This window comes from Lissotriton vulgaris, chromosome 10, assembly GCF_964263255.1.
Source record: "Lissotriton vulgaris chromosome 10, aLisVul1.2, whole genome shotgun sequence".
Lineage (NCBI taxonomy): Eukaryota > Metazoa > Chordata > Amphibia > Caudata > Salamandridae > Lissotriton > Lissotriton vulgaris.
In genome coordinates, this window is record NC_141698.1 from 1,046,962,554 (window position 1) to 1,046,983,975 (window position 21,422).

Consider the following 21,422-nt stretch of genomic DNA (forward strand, 5'->3'; position numbering starts at 1 on the left):
GGTTCCTCTTCCTTTATTCTTTAACACGCCCAGTTGTGTTCTGAGAATCTGGTCATGGGAAGCTTTTGTTTTCAAGGCCACGAGCCACTGACTGGCGACAACACTAAATCCAGCCCTTAAAAGTTATTTTAGTCCACGCAGCCCTCTTGTACAGTAGTTTCTGTTGGTTTCCAGCAACTCTACACCACCAGAATTATCCACTCTAGCGTTCTATCGAAGTCACAGAATGTATTTTCTTCTGTCTATAGACTCCCAGCGAAAGGCCTACTAAAAATCAGAAACTTTCCTCTCCTCCTACTGGTACAACAGCCATGGCCAATTCCACTTCCTCTCCTGTAATCAGGAAACATAGCCAGGTCAGATTCATGGCAGCTTCAGGGCACTATTTAGCGTTGTACATTCTATCCTGTCTGGGCCCGATTAGGTCTATGGAACTGTGTACTTCCTGACCCTTAATATTCCTATTCCAAGCTATGTGGGGTAGTTGATAAGTGGTAGACTCTGTCCCACCACAAACACTTTCATCAGATACAGGGCCTCTGCTCTTTAATGCCTAGTCAAAGAGTTAATTGCAGACATAATTAATTGCTGCTTAGCCTCTCAAATAAAGCGTTTTACATAATCACCCACACAATATATTTACCAAAAAAAACATCAACAGTGGAATAGTTTGCATAAATATTCCATTGGTGCGCAGATCATCTCTGTAGTGTTTTTCACAAGCTAACATATGGAATTTTGACACTTAATACAGAGAAAACCTTTTCACAGGGAGAAGCTGCTGCAGCGTATGAACTAAATCTAGACCTTTCAGCTAGTCAGTGCAGGGATGCAACAATTTTCATACTGAATATTTTAGATTTCACGTCACGCAACAAAACACTGTGGATTCCAAAACACTCTAGGGATGACATATCCAGTGTAGAAAGCAGCCTTTTCTACATGGCAAAATGATTTTTCTTGGCCTGCTGTTTCAGTTTTTTAACTGCATATTCAAGGGATGCAATAAGAGAACTGCATATATGCTGAAGCCCACTTGTGACATTTAGATTTATTACACGTGCAGTTTCGGCAATATAATATTCTGATCATTCATAAATGTTCAATATGCCAACTGGGTATAGCCAAACTTTCAAAAATGTAGGCTCACAGCACATGCACTGGATGACTGTCCAGCAGCCAGTGTCCCTAGTCTAACATACCAGCAGAAAACAGATATAAAAAGAAGAACAACCCTAAAAGATGCTCTTCTCTCTCTCTCTCTCACGCAATAGCACCAAAGGATTTTGCTGTGAAAAACGTCACTCTGGAACATAAGCAAGACTCGTCTGTATACCAAAAAAAACATGATCTTGTCAAAAATCTATGTCTGTTGCTTTGCCCCAATGTCAACCTGTCCTTAAGAGGTATGTAACTACACATATTAACTTACGGCAACAAAACTGATCATATCTCGACCTGTAGCGTCTGCAGTGTCCTTATTCGTAGCAGTTCCAATGATGCTCCCTTTTCCCTGTGAAAGCCTTAAGAAAAACTCCTCAGCTACCTCTGGAGGCACAAATTCTACAAACTGTGTAAATATTACAGATTGTAACATCATAGCTGATGTCGAATCAATCTGCTATTTAAAGGGTACATTCTAATGAGACTTTCCCCCCTGTGATTCAATTCTTTACCTCTTCCTTTTCTGAGCAGAAGAAAAGGAATCTTACATTTCTTTTCCGAGTGCTTTTGAATCTAAACTGAACAAGCACATTAGCTACAACAATAAAGTGCTCATCTTTGGATGTGTCACACAAGTCTATAGCTTTGTAAATATAAACAGAAAATCGAAAAGTATGTGTCTTTGAGTATGAAATATATGAAAGAACAAACAGAGCTGCCCCCAAAAAGGTAGATGCACTGCAACAACCTATTCTTGATAGGCAGAGTAAACATGAAATGTGTGGGGACAACTGGTGATGTATCTGTAGAACACGGTCATACTCCAGATGAATAATAAAGAAAGAGCATTTATTAAAAATATTTAAGGCAATACTATTGTTAGAAGCTTTCCAGTGCTCCTGTGTTGACAATATCAAGCCAATGCAAAAAAAGCACAGCAGGATGCCATGTTAAGGAGGATTGATGTGTGGTAGAGGTGAGTAATAGGATTAGCACCAAAAGGGAGCCGAAAACTAGGCTATTTTGATTAAGGAAGTTAAACACATAGCAAGAAAATGGGAACACAAATGAATGATATGACAGAAGGGATAATTTAAAGTTCAGGTTACAAATAGGTATACATGAAAAATGTCCAATGAATGTCAAGTAGTAACCACTGTTGGTTTATTATAGTGGTTATGAAATCAATAACAGGATAGTCCACATTTTATTTGAGAACAAATTATTAATGTATTATGTACTGTAATGAAAGGTAATCATGCCCAATACTTACATTTCCAGCTGTATTCATAACAGACTTTATCTCCCTTTTACATGCTTTCAAAGATTTCATTTGGATGTAGGCTCTCACTTTATACTGAAGAAATAAAAACATGGAATATTAAAACACTAAACAGAATGCATAGCAGGTACTGTCACTACAGTGAGACAGAAGAGATCACAGTTGTGTTATTGAATAAGGTACATTGGAGAGAAACCTTTGTCCATTACTATAAAGTACAGTCATCATGGAAGACGGCAGTTTCAGTACACCAAATGAAGATAATTCCTTAGGGTGAGACCTAAAGTAGCAACTCAAGTCGGTCTCTATAGTCAATGACTGCAAGGTGCACCAAGCCAGTGAACAATATTTATTAGGTCTATAGACAATAGACAGTGAAAAATATGACTGAAAGATATGAGCAAGTGCTTATGAAAAAATATGTATAATACATTGATGCCATGTCTGCAACCTTCTGTACTTCTTAACTCTTAACAATGCCATTAGAGAATAACTCTAACTCATTAAAATGTATTCAAGCCATTTTGCAAAAGAGCAATGCAGATAGAGTGCCAGGGAACCGGTCTTCTAAACACAACAAATATCCTACCAAGTGCAGAACGGAAATGTAGTAAAATATCAGGGTTTAGGTGAGAATATGGCCAGCTTCTTCAGCAATGACACCGAAGAGATTTAAAAATTAAAAGAATGCTGCTCTGAGTCAACAAACGTAATTGTCCTAATTGAATAAATATCCAACAAGGAACTACCACTACTTGCAAAGCTGTGCTATTGCGTTGTTTAATTTTCTGAGTTTGAGCTGTAAAGATTTATTGACGTAAAGTTATGTTTTATTCAGAACTACTGATGTGACATGAATCGGAGGCAGCAGCTGCACACTTTAAAAAATGAAACAAAAAAGTTTATAGCTCATATAAATAAAAAAGCAGTACAGTAGCACAGCTTTTAGAGGCCCGACAGTGTGAACATAAAAAACATAAGTGGGATGAGCACAAGGAACACATTATTTCAATAAGTGTGTATACAGAGACTCATTTTCTGATCAGTGCAACACTGTGAAGCTTTTAAACAAACTATTCCTCCCTGAGAGGAGGAAAGAACGGCAATAATAACATGTTGTTCCTGAGTTTTCATGGAAAACAAAATCATCTATTGCTGGTGAATAACAATTTAAACAGGTCCAACTGAATGTGTGGTGTTCTTTCTTAAGACATCTATGCATTGTCAATGCCACTGGGATAATTGTGTCAAAGAGTGTTAAAATGGCAAAATAGCTAGAAAATAATGCCACTAAATGTGCTGCATTTGCCTTTTTTAACATAATTTCTCTAGTAGGGGATTTCCATTTATAGTCATAGGCGCTGAATAGCCCCGCCCACGTGCGGGGACCCCGGAGCAGTTATATATATATATATATATATATAGATTTTCTTAAGTGGGGATTTTTGCCTTTCTTCATGAAGGCCTGTAAAGACTCTTAAGCGAGAGAGACAGATTATGTAGCCTATTTACCTAAACTACGATTGCTAGAGTCTTCACCTTGAAGAGAAAAAACGGGCCAGAACAAAGCAATTGCTAAAAAGAAAAATCTAATGATAATAATAATAATAAAGACATTTATAGAGCGCATGGCAACGCCATCCAGGCGTGTCCCCGCACTAAAAAAACCCAGAGAAAACAGAACTCGCCAGGGGATAGGAGAGAGAGCAAGGCACAGGACATTAAAGTAGACTTATGAGGAGAATAGATGAGTTTTCAGTTGACGTCGGAAAACCGTTTCCGACGGTTCTAGGCGGAGACTAATGGGAAGTTTGTTCCATCCTAAAGCAGCCGCCACTCTAAAGGAACGACCTCCCATTTTTTCTCTCCTGTAGCGGTGGGTCACAAGAGTGCCCATGCCACCCGATCTAAGCGATCTGCGTGGTTCATACCAGGTAACCAGACCTGCCAGATAACCGGGGGCTTTATGCCACAGGATCCGATGGCATATAAGGAGGGCTTTGAACATAATTCTTTTTTTCACTGGGAGCCAGTGGAGGGCCTCCAGGGCGGTTCTGGAGTTGGCTCTTCTTGGAAGTCTAAGTACTAGGCGGGCTGTAGCGTTTTGCCGTATCTGTAGTCGTCCTATGCTTTTACTAGAAGCTCCCAGGACGAGGACATTCCCATAGTCGAGGCGTGATGTAATCAGTGCCTGGGTCATAATGCGCCGAGCCTCCAAAGGAACGAGGTCCAAGGTTTGATTGAGAGTCTTTAGGACTCCAAAGCATTTGCCTACTAAACGGTTGATGTGTGTCTCGTAAGAGAGTGTGGGATCCATCCATATCCCTAAGTTCTTAGCTTCAGAGCACGGTGTAGGCATAGCGCCTAAGCAACTTGGCCACCAGTCACAAGTCCAGAGCCGTTGATCACCACCAACTACCAAGACTTCTGTCTTGGAGCCGTTTAGTTTTAGGCAGTGGTTGTCCATCCAAGTGGCCAATGCTTGCATACAGGCTCGGAAGTTATTGGCTCCAGCTGCAGGAGTTTGGGTGAGGGTGAGTAAGAGCTGCGTATCGTCGGCGTAGGAGACAATCTCTACGCCGAACGATTGAACTAACTCAGCCAGGGGGGCCATATATAAGTTAAAAAGGGTCGGACTTAAAGCAGAGCCCTGTGGAACCTCCTGTTCTAATACCCTCTCCTCAGACTGAAACGAGCCTCGTTGGACCTGGAAGCTTCTGCCTGTTAGAAACGATTTCAGCCAACGAGTGCTCTATCAGTCACACCTTCTCTGTTCAGACACTGTAGCAAGGTGATATGTGCTACAGTGTCGAACGCTGCGCTAAGGTCTAGCATGACCAGTGCCATGGTTAGGCCTGCGTCAGCTCCTTGACGTAGAGTTTCGGTGGCTCGTAATAAGGCAGTCTCAGTAGAGAAACCCCTTCGAAACCCCGATTGGGAAGGGTGCAGGAGATTGTTCTTTTCCGCAAATGCCATCAATTGCACATTTGCAATTTTCTCTGCAATTTTCGCAGTGTAGGGTAGCAGAGAAATAGGTCGTAAGTTCTCCAGGACCTCATGGCTTATATTAGGTGTTTTTCTTATCGGTAACACAATTGCCTTTTTCCAGTTTATCGGAAGGGTCTGGGAGTCAAAGTATGTTACAAGAACATGGCGGATGTAAGGTTCTAAAACCACCATGCTTGCACCCAGAACCTTCGGAGGAGCGGGATCTCAAGAAGCCCCATTTTATACTAGTACATATTGATTCAAGTTCTTTGCTGGGCGGTACGGTAAAACACTCTAACCTCGGCTTCGAATTCAACAGCACCCCTTCCTTCAGTGCTACGAAGGTTTCACCATCAGCAGGACATCTGGAGAAAGAGCTGTATATTTTTTTTAACCTTATTGGCAAAATAATCTGCCACCTTATTACATTCCATGACGGAATCAGTTTCCGGGACATTGGAGTTTGAGACAACAAATTTCTTTATAAATTTTAAAGAGTTCTCTAGATGAACAGTCCGCCTCACTAATTCGGTTTCCATAAAATGTGGCTTTTGCAGCTCTGACCTGCTTTTGGTAGCTTCTCTGGGCTGTTCTATATTGAAGTTTAGTGCACTCGTTCCTATCCCTGCGCCAAAGTCTTTCTAGCTTTTTACAGTCTGATCTGATTGACTGCAGATCTGTATTGTACCATAGGGCCGACCTCCTAACTCTGTTTCCCTGTTTGGCCGTGGATAAAGGGGCGCCCCTGTTCAAGGCATCGAGGATACGGGTTTCTAAGTTTTGATTCGCACTTTCACTATCCGTGCCTCCCGGCATCCCACCTAGGCTTAGCATCTCGCTAAAGATAGGTTGTGAATTTTTTTTCCATTTGCGGTATGGGTAACTATTATTACCACTCAGCTGGGGGGCAGGCTTATCTAAAGTGCAGATTTCAAAAGGGACTAGAAAATGGTCTGTCCAGGGAAGTGGGTTGGGCATACTCGTAGTTATGCCCTCCCAGTTAGCAAACACCGGGTCCAATAAATGGCCATGAGAATGTGTGGGTGTTTGATTTATCAGCATCAAATTCGTATTTCATAATTCCTGCCTCATCTCCGTGGCTTCCTTTAGCTCGATGTCATCAAAATGAATATTTAAATCGCCCAGAAGCAGGACCTTCCTATGTCTGAGCGTTATGTGTGCAAGGTGTTCTTGCAAGCTCGATCTAAAATTTCCCAGGGGGTCTATAGAGGAGGACACCCAAGATGTGGTCCTGAGGTCCAAGTTTCAGTGCGAATTTGCCGGCTTCGCAGTTCTCTATTCCAAGGGGTTCGAGGGAGCATATCAGGGGGGTCTTGCTGATCATAGCAATCCCGCCTCCTCGGCCTGACGGTCGATCCACCCTGGCTATACTGTAGCAGGGTGGAAGGGATTCGATGATCTCGGGGTCGGAATCTACCCCCAGCCATGTCTCCGTCAGAAAGAGTATATTGAGATCCTCCTCTAAGAGCAGGTCCCAAATAAGCAAGGCATGTCTCGGGAGGGATCGACAATTTAACAGGCCTCCTCTGAAGCTCCTTGCCCGTTCTTTGTTTCCTACCTGTTTATTGGTTTTAAATGTGCAATGACGGCATTTGACAGAGGATATAACCTCTAATTTATGCCTGCAACACTCATTTATCGGCTGGCATAAGTTCCATAGGTCCTGTCTATCGTATGTTATCAGGTCAGTAGGAGAAAGGGCAGGGGTTATGGCCCTGGACCGCGCCCGGGCGCAGACGGGCTTGCCTTAGGCGCGCAAACGTCGCGCCCGCTGCGCTCGCCCGCTGCGCGATCGATAGATGCACATAATTTATGTTGCTCCGGGGCTGTGGGTAAAGGGGGCGTGGCCTCCACTCGTGGCGGGAGGGCGCGAGGTGGAGTATGCGACCAGCGTGAAGCGTCAGCGCTGGCTCCGCTGCGTGCACCGGCTGTGTCTTTAGGTAAGATTTCAGAGCACAAGCAATCTGTGACTGTCGAAATTTAAAAAACACAATTAATATGTGACACAGTGAAAGATTAAAAAACACAAGTAATCTGTGAGGATATTTTAAGAAAGATGGTGCCTCGCTCCCGGCTTTCCGCCTCAGGAGCTTACCTCTCGGAAACCCTTTAGATAGCGATGAAGGGAACAGAACAGAGTAGCCTCATATGGAGAAGTGTGGTTCAGCGGCCAGGGCTGCTGACTTTGGAGCACAGGGCTCACAGTTCGATCCCCAGCTCCGGAGGCAGATCAGCTCAGTACCATGTAACTCTGGGCAATAGCTCACTTAATTTTCACGATGGCCCCCAGCGCCTTGAGACCTGTTAGGGTGAGTAGTTCGAGCTTTACAAATACCGGGTTTATTTAGTTATGCTGCCATATTATGTCTTAAAAAAGTCACTGTACCTTTAAGAAGCAAGACACCACCAGTGGAGGAGGAGCCAAGATGGCGACCGGAGCAGACGTGTGAGCTCTCGGCTCCGCCAGCCCTTGAGCCCTTTGTTCTTATCCTGCCTGACATCCTGCTCATTTCACCGGCTGCTCGATTGGGGACAGCGCGCTGACTTTACCCGTGTCCCTCCGACACCTCAGCTCGGTCGGAATACGAAGATAGACCGTTGCCCGGCCCTGCGCCATGACTCCGGTGTGAATCGCCGCCGGAGGCCGGACTTAGACGGAGCGGAGACGGCCGGTCTGCCGGCAGGACGCCCACAGTCTGTGCGGAGCTCCTCCTTCTCGATCGCGGACCGCGGCACATTGCTTGTCGCGATCTGCTGGACACTGGAACTACAGTGGCTTTGAGGGTGAAATATATTAAACGACCGGCTCCTTTGTTACGGGCTGGGTGAGGGCCGCCTAGCCTCCATTGCGTGATGTGCCCGGACTCGGTGGACCGCCCGTTTGCCCTGATTGCCTGTTCAGGCCGACGGGGGCCCCTTGATGGCGACGCTGGACCACAACTGGTTGCAATGGGGGAAGGGGCAACTGCTGACTCCTGTTGCACCCCCCCACGTTCTGGCGACCGGCTTTGGGGAGCTGTGGATGTTCCCGTTGACCCACGGGATGGAAGGGACTGCTCACCCTCGCCCCGTGCCTGCGACACCGTGGCCGAGCCGGGGTCTGCACTGACTTTACCAACGCCTGTCCCAGTCGCAGACGGACCGCAGCCTACCCTAGCCTACGGCGATATCCTGTCTGCCCTGGGCGAATTGAGATCAGCGCTGCTTCATGGCTCCCACAGGCTGAGCAAGAAACTTGACGACATAGCCTTGGATTTGGAGCCGATACGGAGGGACTGCTCCCAGCAACAGTTGTGCTATCCCCTGCCGGTGCCTGAGGCTGCTACTATGTTGCCAAGCGTTTCCAGCGGTGGAGAGACCCGTGAAGACTGGACTGGTGCCTGTGGGAGACCGCTTACCGACTCTGCCTGTGCTACATTGTCTCCATACTCGGGGACTGATTCTTTGTATTCGCTCTCACTATTGACAATGAGGCTGCCGACTGGGCGACTTCAGGCTCCCTTCAAGACTCTCTCGTTGAAGCCTCCGTTTTTTCCCCTGATGTACTTGTGCTATCATAGCTACTTGGAGACTCCTTTGGCTGTGCTCACTGCACTGTTGGGTATTTGGCACCGACTATTTTGTATTTACGTATCTCCCCTTCCCCCCTTGCGCCCATTTTGTTTCTCTGCTGTGGAGAGGGTTGGCATCCATCGAGGGCTGGGTTCAGGGGGGCATCCGAGATCGGCCCAGGGTTAGGCGGGTTTCTTGTTGTAATGCTTTCTTGCCTGGCGATGATTGGGTTTAGAACGCTATGTATAGTGGCTGCACGGATCATACGAATAATGTAGGCTGGTTTCCCCTGTCTGTCCCTGTTACTGCTCGTTATTGCTTTGCTTTACATTCAAGACATCCTTTGTGATATTGCGACCTTTGTCAATGGCACAGTCGGCGCCATATACTGGCTATCCTGATAAATTGTGAGCTATCGGCTCCGCCACATTCTCATTGGTGCCTGACTGCTTGTCACAGAAGTTTACTGGGACTGGGGGACTGCTGGTTGAGGGTAGCGTCCATTTTGCTCTCCTTTGTCTCTGCGCCACTTAAGGCGGCCATCTTGTTCCTTTGTTCCGGCCGAGGCGGGCTTCTGTCGGGTGTCATGGTGTAGTGGTCGCTTGCGACCTGATTAGAGCTGGAGATCTCCGGGTGCTCACTCCTGTTGGTCGGGCTGGCGCGATTTCAGACTGGGCCGCCTCTCTGGCGAATGTTGTAGTCGTGGCTCCCCACATTTGCTCTGCTACTGTTGTCTATCCTGGCACCCTCGCACGTGGGGTGGAGCTGTACAAATCCTGTTGTTTATCTCTATGGACGGGGTGGTCGTTCATGTACTGACTCGGGGACCTGGGTGTACCCGATTCAACTCCCCTTCTGGTGCGGTTCTTCTCGATATTATTGTTTCACTCGGTGTAGGGGTTGCGGGTGGCTGGGGGTCCGAGAGTTCTGTTATTGTGTGGGCTCCTCCCCGTCTCTTTTTTTTTTTTGGGAGTGGTAGAATAGCTTGTTCTTTTCTTCCTCCCTATATTTCAAGAGTTCAATTTTCTACTTTCTTATCGTTTCCTTCTCTTCTCTTCTTGGTCTATATTTCGGGTTCTTTAATGGGCGACAGGCACTTTGCCGGGAGGGGGTAGGCCGTAGCCTCCGCAATGATGTAGGGTGGGGGGGGGTAGATTTAGTTTTCCTTATTTCATTTCTATGGGCCTTATTTTTCTAAACTTTCTGCGCTTTCTTGTCCTGTTTTCTGTTCTGGGTCTGTGACAGGGGTTAGTAGGGAGTGGGTGGCGCTGTGGGTGGTACGTACATGTGGACTGAGGCTCCTGTTTTGCACTGTACTGCCATATTGAAGGGGTGTTCCTCATTACTGTTGCTTCTTATTGCTGCTGCCTGCTCATGTTGTGTAGCTAATGTACGGACTCAGTTCTCCTGGACTCTATTCTTTACTGATTTATATTTAGATCAAAAAATTTAAAAATTTAACCTTCAATGCTCCTTCTCCTTGGCGACATGACTCCATTCAGTGTAACTGCTATTAATTGTTGCTATATTGCCTGATGCCGCTGAGGAACCATATTGCTTGCACCTGTGCTTACAGTATCGTGGCCGGCCGGACAGTTGTAGGCCCGTATTTGTTCCCCTTTTTCATGCACAATAAAGGTTTTCAAAAAATTAAAAAAAAAAAAAAAAGACACCACCAGTATCCCATCATGCATAGCAGGTGGCAGTTACTTCAGTTCTTTTTTCCGGCTCCTCCCGACAGGACCCTGGAGCATTGAGCAACCCAAATTGTTTTTTTTTGTTCAAAATTCTTTATAGAATTTGACTGTAAACTGTTTCACTCAACGTCTTTTGTCTCTTCCTGCCTCTTTTTGTGTTTTCCTGAGAGGAATTACAGGTAATTTGTCAGAAAAATTGCATATCTTTTAGACAAGTGCCCTGCCTGTGGGAGAAAAAGGCCAAAACTGATCCACATGATGTGTGTATAATCGGCCTTGTAGAAGACCATGTTCCCGAGTCTTGCCAGCACAGCAGGAACTTTTTCTAGGCGCACCCCGAGAGACCGTGAGAAGATTTGTCTTAATGGAACAGAGGAGCAAAGGCGGCTACAATCTCAGTCTGAAGGTGGGCATGAAGAGGGTCAGATCTCTACCACATCTCTGTTATCTTCTGGTGGACGTGCCAAGAAGAAAGGCGCAAAAAAGTCATCAATCCAGGTTGACGACGAGGACACAGACGAGCAGTAAGACACCGACCAGTTCCAAATCTATTTAAGGTACGATGTCGAAGATCAACGTCGACGCATAATCAGACTCAGAGGCGCTGTCAGCGTTCACAGTCGACAAGTAAGTCAATGTTGAGGCATCGAGGTTTGTCGACGTCCAGAACTCTTTCAACGTAGTCCAGGCTGCTGGAGGCTAGGAAAAAGGCGCATTTACTCCTCACCAGACTCTGAGTACTCGAGAACGTACTATTTTCCGCTCTTCATTCAGCTTCTCCACCAACCTTCATCTCCTCTAGCACCACCTAAGCCATCACCTCCGCCACCATCAAAGTCGCCTCACCACAGGCGCCATTTACACCACGGAGATCAAGGCCTAGATTGCGCCACCGTTCTAGGTGCCATCATCATCATAGCTCGCAACAGATTTTGGCTTCTTCTAGACGCTCACATGATCTTCGTCGCAATCACTCACACTCTTGGACACGACCTTCCACGTCTACTGGACGTTACTCGCCAACATTGTCCGACTCTCCACCTCCACATATTTCACCGGTGGATGATATTACCACATTCCAAAAAGTCCTTGTGAGAGAAGTGACGAAGCTCAATATTCCTTTGCCGACTCCAACACCAATGACATTGATCATTTGAGACCCTGCAACAGAGATCGGAAACTAGACTCATGTTCCCGCTAGTGCCAGGTCTTTTTGAACAGCCTATGGAGCCTTTTCTAACACCAGCCTCTGTTAAAACAGCACGTTCCAGAATTCACAAAAAATATCATCCTTCGGAGCAGGCTCCAGCTCTCCTTGGTGCAGAACCTACACCAGACTCTGTGATCATCGTGGCTGCAAAGAAACAACACGCCACTACTCCTTTTTCTATGCTTCTTCCTGACAAGGAAAGTTTGAAGTTGGACTCTGTGGGTCAGAATATGTGAGGCACGACAGCAACTCCAATTAAAGCAGCTAGCACCACTGCCTTACTAAGCAGAAACGACAGGGCGCTGTGGGAATCCATGAAGTAGTTTGTTGAACTTCTCCCTAGGGAAAAAAGACCTCATGATATTGAAACAAGTGATCAGTGCTGCAGCAGACTCCTCTTTATTAGCTGTTCGTGAATACTACTATAGAGTAGCTCTACGACGGCACTCATGGCTACATCCAACATCCCTCAAACCAGAGTCACAACAGAGAATTTTGAATCTGCCTTTTTCTAGAATAACTCTTTTCAGGGCTCACTCCGATGAAGAAATGGCAAGAATAAAGGCAGAAATGGAAACTCACAAGGAAGGTGGCCTAGAAGTCCCAGGGAACATCTTTCTGTCCATGCCAACACCGCCTCTGTTCCCAGAGAAACCAGTCCTTTCAATGGTGTGAGGGCCACCAGCAAAGCAGTGCACATTAACAGTACCAACATCCCTATCAGTCTTACCAATGATAACAGCCTCCACCGAACCTACCTCCGAAGTCATCCAACTACCAACTTCCACTATTAAAAGCAGAGGTCAACATCTTTTTATAGAAGTTGGCGGTGGATCTGGTACCACTCCAAGAATGAGGAACAGGCATTTACTCCAGGTACTTTCTTGTCAAGAAGAAAGACAGGAACGAATTCAAACCCATTCTCGACCTCAAAACAGCCAACAAGTGGATTCAACGAGAAAAGTTCCAGATGTTGGTTTCACACCAAATCTACCCCCAATTGCACAAGAGGGAATTGGCTCTGCTCTATCGACCTACAAGATGCATACTTTCACATTCCCATCACCAGAAAGCATCGCAAATTCACCCAGAACATTCTCCAAGTGCATGGCAGTGCTGGTGGCCCATCTCCGAAGACACAGGATATTGGTCTACGCATACCTAGATGACTGGCTAATCAAGGCATCCACGTCTCAAGAAGGTCAGCTTTATTACAACTGGATTTACTCTCTCCTACGGAGGCTGGGCCTTCAGATCAATCACAGCAAGTCCATCTCTACCCCAGTAAAAACCTTACATTATCTGGGAGCCTCCATCGACACTTTATGGGCAAAAGGGTGTCCTTCGGAGGAGAGATGCTTATCAATCAGTCGGAAAGGTCAGGCTCTCAAGACAGCTTCCTATCCAACAATAAGGACAGCATCCTCCCCTTTCGGATCAATTTCACACTGAATGCCCGTCTCCACATGAGGTTTCTACAGAAATGTCTCAAAGACCAGTGAGAACAACTGACAGGCAACTAGGTAAACAGGATACAGTCAGTCAGTCAAAAACCACTTTATTCGATAAAAGTATACATTAAAATACATCCATGAATACAATTTTATAAGACACCTATATACAATACAAAATTTCTCAGTAAAAACAATTTCATTATAATTTAAAAGGATCCAATAAAATTCATAATTCTAACATTCTTGTGTTTCTTAGTTTCTTGATCCTAACAGCAGATACAAAAAAGTTTGCAATATAAAAGATATTCCGTGGGTTATCCAATAATTGTAGATACTGTAAAGCTGGTTTAACCTGTAAAAAAGCATTTATCTTTTAACAGTGGGATTATGTATTCCTTTCGGATATCTGTAAAAAGTACAGAAAAATGTAAAGTGCGCAGTGTCCTGAATTGAATAACAATTACAGTTACAGAAAGCAGCATCCTCTGGTTTACTCCGCCCCTCAAAATCCCCCAAAATGAGGTGAATCTGGTTAAAACGAAATCTGATTAATAACCAACGGTGGAACGGTTTTGTAACGATTTTTAAATAGGGCTGAATAATTAGAGATATTACTAATAAATAGTGTGCCCTAACCAGAGTTTTTTTTAGTTCCACTGCTTCACGTTCCTGTTCTCTAAAATTCAGGTTACATCTGCTTTTACTATTCCCTCAGGTACAAAAAAGATCTCAGGTCGCCCCAGTTTCGTAAACATTGCCTTCATAAAGGACAGCCACTGTATCTCATTAGCTCTCTCTAATCTCTAAACTCACACAATCCTTTAGAATCTTATGATTTAATGAAAGCTCCAGATTCAGCCATGTTTTGATCGAGCAGAGTAGGGGGGCTATACTCGTTGAATCAGAAACATATCCCATCCCTAACTCCTGATGGATTGCAAAAGTTGCAGTAGACTGGGGGAGGGATAGAAGTGAACGAAAAAAGCCATCTGGATACATTCTGTTTGTTTATAGCCCCAAATTGCGGCACCATATGTCGCGATTGCCAGGCATTTTGCCTTATAAATAGAAAGGATAGCCTCACATGGTTTACCACCTAAACACTGAGCAAAACCAAGTACGGCTGAAGAGGATCTTCTTACGGCGTTTACTTTAGCTGAAAATTGGGGAGCCCAAGAACATTTATCGTCGAACAGGACCCCCAGATATGTAAAGGCCTTCACCCTTGTGACCTCTGACCCATTGCAATAAAGGGATCTAATATTATTCTTGCGTGAGCCCAAAGACATGACATGCGATTTATCAATGTTCATCACCAAGTCCAAAGAGTTCATGAATTCCCGAATGAATTCAATAGTCTTTGTAGTCCCAACGGGGAGCGCGCCAGTAATACTGCATCATCCACGTATAGGAGTACCGGAATGGTAGTATTTCCTATATGCGGGATGTCCGGGGTAGCTTCAACCAGGGTTTTGTCTATGGAGTTTATATATAGGGTAAAAAGCAGAGGGGCCAGGATACACCCTTGGCGGACCCCTCTACCAGATTTAAACCTTCTTGAACAATTACCCTCCTGCGTCATCCTAATGGACGCGTACAAATCCCCGTGCAAATCAGCCAGATAATATACCAGGCAAGGATCAATACCCAGATCAAGCAGGATATTCCACAGCCTTGATCTGCTCACCATCTGCTCACCAGGTCAAAGGCTGTGGATAAATCCATGAAGCCTAGATAGATTGACCCTTTAGATGCTACAGTGTATTTGTTTATTAATAGATATAAATTAAGACACTGGTCCACGGTACATCTGCCTGATCTTAATCAATATTGAGCATTGGTCAGGATCTCTTTTTCTGTGACCCAATCTGAGATCTTGGCTAGGATTACTTTACCTAGGATTTTGACAGAGGAATCTATTAATGATATGGGCCTATAACACATAGGATCCCCTCTTTGCCCTTTTTGAACACAGGAATAATAATAGAGTGACCCCAGGAGACCGGAAACCCCTGGACCGCTGTAGAATTAAAAACATTAGTTAAAATATTTGCCCAAAGTTTTGGTTTACACTTGTATAAGTCAGCAGGGACTCCGTCTGGGCCTGGGGCCTTATTACTGGCCGTATCAATTATTGCCTTCTCCACATCCTCCTCAGTAAATACCAAGGGGGACAGGGGAGTACTGCTTTAAGGGACCAGAAAAGGTTCAGACACCTCATTACTCCCATACATTTTTTCGAAATGGGTCAACCATTCGTCTTCTGGGATATTTGCTTCTAATATGCAGTTCTCTTCCCCCGAGAACAGCAGGCTATTAACAATGGACCAGAACTTTGAACTGTCCCTTAAAACTTCATTGGACATTAAAGCTTCCCAAGCCTCTATTTTGATTACATTTTTACGGGTCTGAACCACTGACTTATATTCTTTTCTAAGGCTAACTATGAGGGCTTTATCCCTAGGTTTAATTTTTAGAGCCTTTAATAGGTCTTGGTGAGCTCTAGAACATTTCGAGTCAAACCATCTTTTTCCTTCTTTTTGTTTAGGTCTAAATGTAGCTGTAAGCTATATAGCCACCTGAGTGCAAATAGCTTCATAGGCTAGAATTACTGAGTCCACCGGGGTAGAGGGATCAGCACACTTTTCGCCAACCTTCATACTTAGATTTTCATAGAAGTGTTCGGGGATTACTTTAGCCCATTTTAACCTCCTTCCTTGCTCCTTGTTTTTCACATCAATAAGCCCTTCTCTAATGTCTGGAGCATCTAAAAGGGAAAAACCTTTATCCAGCTCTAGTATAACCGGGTTAAGATCACTAAAAATTGAACATAAAGCATTATAAAAAAGCACATGGCCTAAAAGTGCTGAAGAAATAAAAACAAACAATTACTGTCTCACTATCCCTTGCCTTAAACGTGGCGACCCTCTCTATTGTCCAAAAAACCAGGCTCATAAAGGTCAGCATTTAGAAGAAGTTCTTCCAAAGCTTCCCCCCCTGGTGGTGTGTTCAAAATGCGGGGGGAGACGAATAGGCGGGACCATGGATTTCAGTAATACGACAGGTTTTTTTTACACAGATGTATATTAAAATCACCCATCAAAATGGTATAAACATAAGTGGTTTGCTGTTCCTTATATAATTCTAAAAATTGCATCAAGGTGCAAAGGTGCTCATTACTACACTCACTTTCCCTAGAGTTATACAGATTGATTAGCAATATTTTGGGGTTGTTCGGGGTAGTGAGTTCTGCTACTAAACAGTTAGAAGAGGGTGACTAACAGCTGTACTGAGCCTTTAACGCTAACCGAAAAAAGGAACATAAGCCCTCCTCTATCTCTACCCGCCAATGAGGTGCGGGCAGGCATAAAATACGATTTATACCCATCAACCCAAAAATTACACTCCCTATCCTAAGTCTCTTGCAGGGCAATAATCTCATATTCTTTTATAAATTTTAGCCAAATCTGGCCATCCCTTTTTGTACGTAGCCCTGCAATGTTCCAACTTAATAGCCTAACTTTCCCTGTCCTCCCAACAGAGACATTAAGGGTATTCGGGACAACGTGTCGGGGCAGGATAGCGGGGGGCGCCAGTCAATCAATCTCCTCCAGCTGTGACAGGGGAGAGAACCTGTTGGACAGCGCTAATGTCTCCTTTCTCTCAGTTGCCTGGGTACTAGATGCTTTAACTACTGCCCCGGCTCTAGGGTTAACCCAGCCGCGTTGATGATCTGTCATTAGAGTTGGGGGGACCATAGTGGGTCCGAAATTAATCTCCTAACGGTCTGTGCTGGGGGAGCTCTTACATCCATATTAAGGTTTTTATAAGGTGGATTAAAAAAAAACAACGGTACAGCCCTGATGTCTCCTTCCCCACTCTTATAACTGAGGCGTCCCAGAACAAACGGTCTGCAACATCAGATTTGTTAAAATTAACAATAACGCAATCCCCTTTTAGATCTTTCCGTGAATTACCTAGCCATCCAACCCCTCTGGCCATGATGATACTAGAGGAGATTTCCTTATCTCCGGAGCAGTTAGTATCACACCATTTTTTAGTGACTGCTATCAAGGTTTCTGTAGATTCTACCTCTCCTGGCATCAAAGGGGGAACCCTTACAAGTATCGCGACCAGCGGGGCCGCCTCAGAGGGGAGGTTGAGTAACTGTTTTAGTTCCATTACATAAAGGATTGATTGATTTATTTTATTGTTTGGTTACTCAAAACCATTACATTAAAAACCGAAGTACAAAGTTACAAAAATTAAAACAACAAGTAAGTCAGCAGGCAAGTCTATATGGTGGATCCCTGGACACTGGTAAGCTCAAAGGAATAGTATCCATGATAAGGCGGCCCAGCGTGCAACTGCAAAGTCTCTAAACATTTGTGCCCTAGGTGGCCATCAGCTTGGACCCTGTCTGTTGGATGAACTTACCAAATGAGGCCATCTGCTTTACTATGGTCAATGTGTATAATTGATAGACCGCCTCCTTTGCGGTACGTGTCCCCGCTTGTCTTAAGATAGGCCTGAGGTAAAGACTACGTGTTACGCGCAAGGCCGGGCAGCAAAGTGAAAGATAGGCCAGCGACTCACGTTTTTAGTTGCAGAGCCTGCATTCCGGATTGAGTAACTGTTTTAGTTCCATTCTGTAGTTCCCTAGAGTTCATGTGATCCCCTAAATGAACAGGGAGGTTTTGGGCCTGACAATTTCTATCAGAGATCCTCTGTAACATCCCCTCCCCACTATACTCATGGGGACCTTTTAGTCTAGTGGGCCCACGTACAGGATTCATTTCCATTGGAGAGTCTGGAAGCAGACTCCCATTTCCCTCCTTAACTACATTACCAGTGCAACTTTTAGGATTTGCCAGCTGAGGGACATGCTTCAAAACTGGGACACTATCAAGCGAAGATGGAATTTAACCGCTTACATTTTTCCAGTATGCCTGCAACAAAGATGTTCTTAGTGTCAATAATTTCTTTGGCAATAATGGTTAACGCTGTCTCCAATCTCGAGGAGAAAATATCCTCCACCATATCCTGCACCGTTTCCTCCATCAGCTTAATCGTAACGGGACCTTGTTTTGCAGGTGTATATTTAGTAGCTCTATCCCTCTTATATGTCCTCTTTGCCACTCTCTTGGGCTTACTTAACTGCCCCCTAGTACCTGAGGCCTGATTGGGGGAATTACTTAATGGCTCTAGTTCATCCACCTTAGGGTCAGCGTGTTTTGGCCTCAGGTTATCTGGTAGTGGCTCAATTATTATTAGCGGCTCCAAAGGGACTTGATTTATCATAGTAGTGTTCAAAGAAGAGGTCCCCGTTGCCTGTACATTTTTTGAGTCCAGCCCCAGTTCCCTTATGGCATTTGCTATTTCAGTGTTCAAAGCCCGGACAGCAGATGTTAAATAAGAGATAATACTGGCCGATTTTCTAGGGACTTTAGCCTTTACTCCCCCTTGATCTTGAGTAGACTGATGTTTCCGCTTACCCATAATGTAGGACGAACGTAAGAGGGGTGGCCCAGCCCAGCCTCCTTCGGCCCCCGACGGCCCGCCCTAAGCCCGGGCTTAGCCCAGCGCCCGCCCGCCCACCCGTGTCCCGCGGGGCGGGAGGCGTTCCGCGTTCTTGAAGCACCTCCAGGCGCGGCGGGAGCGTCACGAGTGCGCCGGTCCCCGTAGCTGCTGGGTAATGTAGTTTCCAGTGCCGTTGCCCTCACGGCAGAAGAGCCTCTGGGTTAGCGTTGCAGTTGCCCTCACGGCGGGTGAAATGCAGGGTTCGTGTGGCCGTTGCCCTCACAGTCTCTACGCCACTGCTGGTGAGTCGGTAGAGCAACTCTCCCTTCATGTGAAGCTGTCCCTCAAATGGTGGTGTTTTCCAACCAATTTCCTCCAAGCACTCACGCAGTTTCATCAGGAGATTCCACATCAAACCATAGTCACAGATACTTCACTGCTGGGTTGGGGATCCCACATTGATCACCTCCAGATCCAAGTAAAGCGGTCGGAAAAGGAATCAACATACCATATCAATCTCCTCGAACTAAGTGCATTCCATCTGGCGTTGAATGCCTTTTATCCATCGTTCACCTCCCGCTATCTACTTGTTCAGACAGACAACACTACAACCATGTACTACCTCAACAAGCAGGGAGGGACAAAGTCAGGCCCTTGTCTCAGGAGTCCCAGACTATCTAGAAATGGCTTCTAGCCTGGGGCGTTTCGATCAAAGCAACACACCTGCCAGGTGTCCAAAATGCACAAGCAGACTCACTCAGATGACTCCAGAAAGAAAACTACGAGTGGGTCTTAAACGACGACATGGTACAAGACATTTTTCAACCATTGGGAACTCGGGCCATCAGCTTGTTTGCCACTGCAGAAAACAGCAAATGCCAAAGCTTTGGATTGCAGTTCTTCCAGACAGGGTCTCTGGGGAATGCCGTATGGATTGGATGGTCTAGCAGATTTCTCTGCGCTTTTCGGCAGATTCCCCTGATCCTGGTAGTTCTCAACAAGCTATCTCAGTCCTTGACAAAGATGATCCTCATAGCTCCAGAGTGGCCAGGATAATGGAGGTTCATGGACTTCCTTCACTGGCCTATCCGTCCATATCTGAGGCTGCCAAGCAGGCCAGATCTGCTGACGAAGCTCTAAGCTAAGCAGCCTTCTACCCCTTCTGCATACGCCTTCAAGTGGAAGAGATTCTGCATATGGCGTTCCTCTAAGAAGCTTAGGTAAATAGGCTGCATAATCGGTCCGATGCGTATTTTGCAGGCCATCATGAAGAAAGGCAAAAATCTACAATTTACTTCATAACTCACCTTTCCTTTGCCACAAACGTAGGCAACCCTGCTGTACAAAGTCAGTCGCCCTGACCTCGTGGCTCAACCTATTACAGAGAGATTTCTGCTTTAAATCAAAAGATGGCGCAGGGGACCGTTGAAGGAAAGGAGCTCTTAGGTCCCTAACAACCCACCCACCCCACCTGACATCAAAGGGATTGCAGGCACTCCTGTGTACTCTACCATGGAACTCAAGCTGAGTAATGCAACAATGAATCAGCACTGGACCCCTTCTAAAATGCTGACTTCCAGGAAGGCTGTCTCTCCTCTTACTGGTTGGTGTAGCATTCTCTTTCAAAGAAATTCTCATAGTAACTGTCAACAGATGAGATGCTACAACTAGCTCTACTGTGCATAAGTGAAATAGTTATTAAGGAGGATCAAGCTAAAGCTAAATGAAGTAATCAATCTACAAGTACACAACAAATCTTTTTAGAGAAGTGTTTTTATATATCCAGATTATAATTGAGATGTTTTGAAAGAGCAAAATTAGATAAATGTAATGAAGTGCACTGTTACTCAACAGGGCTTCTGAGCCCTAGGTATATTCAGAGAAGAAATAAGTTCAATTCCAACTATTCAGATGTTCCAGGAGGAAAGTCAAGTTGTCAGTGGATTGTGGAAGGTAAAATTAGTTGGGTTGAGAGCTGGGCAAATCATTTCATACCCTGGCAGTTAAGAAAGAGAAGGATTGGATAGGATTCATTAAAGGTCCTTAAACATTTTAACTTAGAGAATTACTAAAAGCGCCTAAGGCAAAGATGGCAGCTCACACAAGGGGCTTTGCTTCAAGTCATGATGACAAGAACACAAGTCAACTACTGTTCAGAGATCTATGATATATACAAACCATTTTATATGCAATCCATTTAATAGACAATTTATGAACTGGACACAAGTGAATACCATTGAAAGAACACTGAAAATGTCTTGAAAAGTTCAAGAACGAGCCTAGCTGGCACATGATAGATAACGTTCAGACCTCCTGCTGCAGAAGTTCCTATGCTATTGATTCTGAATTCTATGCCACGCCACCAGCTGGAAGCCATGACAGCTCAGGGAGGGTACAGCCAGACTGTGCCCTCCCTTTCCCATAGCCCTAAAGCTTACAGTGCTAGACACCAGTTTCCAAGTAAAATACAGAAATGGATGCAAGAAATAATGGGAAATATGGTTTATTGTGTCCTATATTAAGACACTATCCAT

At 45.0% G+C, this 21,422-nt stretch overlaps 1 protein-coding gene across 4 annotated transcripts in view; it reads right to left on the reverse strand.

The window, feature by feature from the left end:
• Positions 1-21,422, reverse strand: part of CNOT10 (CCR4-NOT transcription complex subunit 10) — a 550,184-nt gene that overhangs the window by 319,929 nt on the left and 208,833 nt on the right. For all 4 annotated transcript variants that reach the window (XM_086942099.1, XM_086942101.1, XM_086942102.1 and 1 more), the window contains one exon: positions 2,438-2,521. In XM_086942099.1, the coding sequence (XP_086798225.1) occupies positions 2,438-2,521 (84 nt within the window). The remainder of the gene's footprint in view (positions 1-2,437; positions 2,522-21,422) is intronic.